Source organism: Entamoeba dispar, genomic scaffold (assembly GCF_000209125.1).
Source record: "Entamoeba dispar SAW760 scf_1105229461357 genomic scaffold, whole genome shotgun sequence".
Lineage (NCBI taxonomy): Eukaryota > Evosea > Mastigamoebida > Endamoebidae > Entamoeba > Entamoeba dispar.
The window spans coordinates 1,344-3,774 of NW_001854652.1; the positions used below are offsets into that span (position 1 = coordinate 1,344).

The 2,431-nt window shown below is 20.8% G+C and overlaps 2 protein-coding genes across 2 annotated transcripts, besides 3 other annotated features; both read left to right on the top strand.

Annotated features, from left to right (window-relative positions):
* Window positions 1-7: 7 nt before the first annotated feature.
* Window positions 8-110: a sequence feature (AT_rich).
* A 171-nt stretch (window positions 111-281) lies between these two features.
* Window positions 282-414: a microsatellite.
* A 347-nt stretch (window positions 415-761) lies between these two features.
* Window positions 762-810: a sequence feature (AT_rich).
* Window positions 811-861: 51 nt separating this feature from the next.
* EDI_191730 (uncharacterized protein) lies at window positions 862-1,302 on the top strand (the record flags this gene model as incomplete). Its single annotated transcript, XM_001738429.1, has 1 exon — window positions 862-1,302. The coding sequence occupies one exon, from the start codon at window positions 862-864 to the stop codon at window positions 1,300-1,302; it is 441 nt and encodes a 146-aa protein (XP_001738481.1).
* A 161-nt stretch (window positions 1,303-1,463) lies between these two features.
* Window positions 1,464-2,214, top strand: EDI_191740 (uncharacterized protein; the record flags this gene model as incomplete). Its single annotated transcript, XM_001738430.1, has 2 exons — window positions 1,464-1,476; window positions 1,526-2,214. The coding sequence occupies 2 exons, from the start codon at window positions 1,464-1,466 to the stop codon at window positions 2,212-2,214; spliced, it is 702 nt and encodes a 233-aa protein (XP_001738482.1).
* Window positions 2,215-2,431: the final 217 nt, after the last annotated feature.

Below are 2,431 nucleotides of genomic sequence, written 5' to 3' on the forward strand. Positions count from 1 at the left end.
ATAGAACATATTAAATTCATATAAATAAACAAATTTCATTATTAATGATATTAAATATGATTATATTATTTATTGTATTGTATTTAATACAAATAATATAAAATATTTATGAAATAGAAATGTTCAATTTGCATAATAAAAGATATTTGTCATTATATCATTTTGATTATTCATTTTAATTACATATTCTTACTATTGTTTTAATTGAATGATGGTGTGTTAACAATTATTATGATTATTATTTGAAATACAAATGTTTTGAAGAATCAAATAACAATAATTTCATTTGTTTTTTGTCGTTTTTAATTTTATTGTTTTATTTATTTTTGTGTTTATTGGTTTGTTGTTATTTATTTATTGTGTTATTAATAAACCATTTTAAAATTATTTATTTTTAATTTATTTAAATTATTTTAAACATCTCTTTACCCCCTTTTCATAAAAATATGAAGTGATGAGAAGATGATAAGATGAAATAGAATAAGTATGTTAATCATTATAAAATCATAATAAAATGATAGTTAATGAGAATGAAAGAATACGTTTTCTATCGTCAAATTAATTATCATTGCTTATTCTCATTTAAACATGTTTCAATTAAATTAAATATGAACAAACCATATTCACTTTATTTTCTTAAACAATCATTTAATGTTAATATTTTAACAAACAAATTTTTCTAATTGAAATTTAAGAAATATTTGATTTCATTGAATGATAATAAGAAAGAAATAATAATCCTTTTCATCATTAATTCATACAAATAAATTAAAATAAATTATATAAATTTATTATATTCTAAAAATAAAAGACTAACAAAAAACAAAGAAAAGTGTAAAATAACTCAAATAAACAAACACAATGTGGTTTTGTTTATTACTTCTATTTATTTCATTTTGTAATGGTGAATATTGTCAAAAAGTGGAAGGGAACGATTTTATAATCTATGTAAATGCTAGTTGTATTGATTCTACTTTAACTTCAAATGAATTAACAGGAGATTATACTAAATATTCATCAGTTATTATTTCAGTTAGTAACTATTATGGAATATTTTATTTTGGTTCAATAAGTAATCCATTTAAAGCAAATAAAGTTATTGTACAACTAGGATATTCACCCCCAATTTATTCTCTCTTATTTATGAATATTGAAACAAACCTTGAACTTGAATTAATCAGTAATTCTTATTCATTTGAAAAAGTTTATTTTGATTTCTATAATGGAAATAGTCCAACAAGAATAACTGGAGATGTTGGTGAGTTGTGGGTTGGTGGAAATGATTATTATGATTATAATTAACATTTACCTATTCAACGTACTTACTTCAATTCAATTCCTACTAATTTAATTGCTGATTCTAGTTCTGTTTATAGTAGTATACAATATTTAATATCATCATATGAAGGATCAATCAATAAAATAACACCAAGTCCATCAAGTAATAATTATTTCCATCAAACATGTGGTGGAATGGTTCGTTATTTTAGTTATCATAGTATTGAAATTCATAATATCACAACAGAATGTAATCATCAATTTAAAAAAGATGATGAAGATGACTTTAATTTATTTATTGTTACTACCACTGTATCTTTATATTATTATATTTATCAACTATCGTTATCAACAAATAATTATATTATTAGAAATAACAACGGTCCAACAATTACTCATACAATATATACATATCCTAATCAATGGTTAAAATATGAATCATCAAATCAAGCAATATTCAAAATTTATAGAAAGAAAGAACCATATCAAAACATTGAATTCAGTTTAAGAATTGAATCATCAAATGAAGGAACAACATTAATTAAAGAAGTAGAAAATAATGATAAATCAATTTCAACAGTAATTATATCTTCTTCAAAACAATTAACTAGTTTAACTAATGTAAAATTTTCAGAAACAACATTAACAACAAAGAAAAGTCAAATAATGATTATTGGAATGAAAGGAATAACATTAGATAGTATTGGATATAAGAATTGTAATATGTTGATTTATAAAGAAAAAACAAAAGAATGTATTCAATGTGAAAAAGGATATTATTTAAATTCAACTAAAGAATGTCAATTATTACCAGATAATTGTATTGCAGGATATAAAACGTATTGTTATCAATGTAAAGAAGGATTTATAAAGAAAAAGGAGAATGTAAAGAAATTGATAATAAATGTAATAAATCAGAAAGAAATTATTGTTTAAAATGTTCAAATGGATATAAAATAGAAAATAATCAATGTAATGGAGATAATGAAGATCAATGTTATTATGAACGAAATACATGTGTATCATGTTCAAATGGATATACACTAAACAATAAAAAATGTTCAAATAAAGAAAATCGAAATGGAAAGAATGAAGAAATATATTGTGAAAATGGAAAATACATTAATAATAATAAATGTATAGAATGTACAAA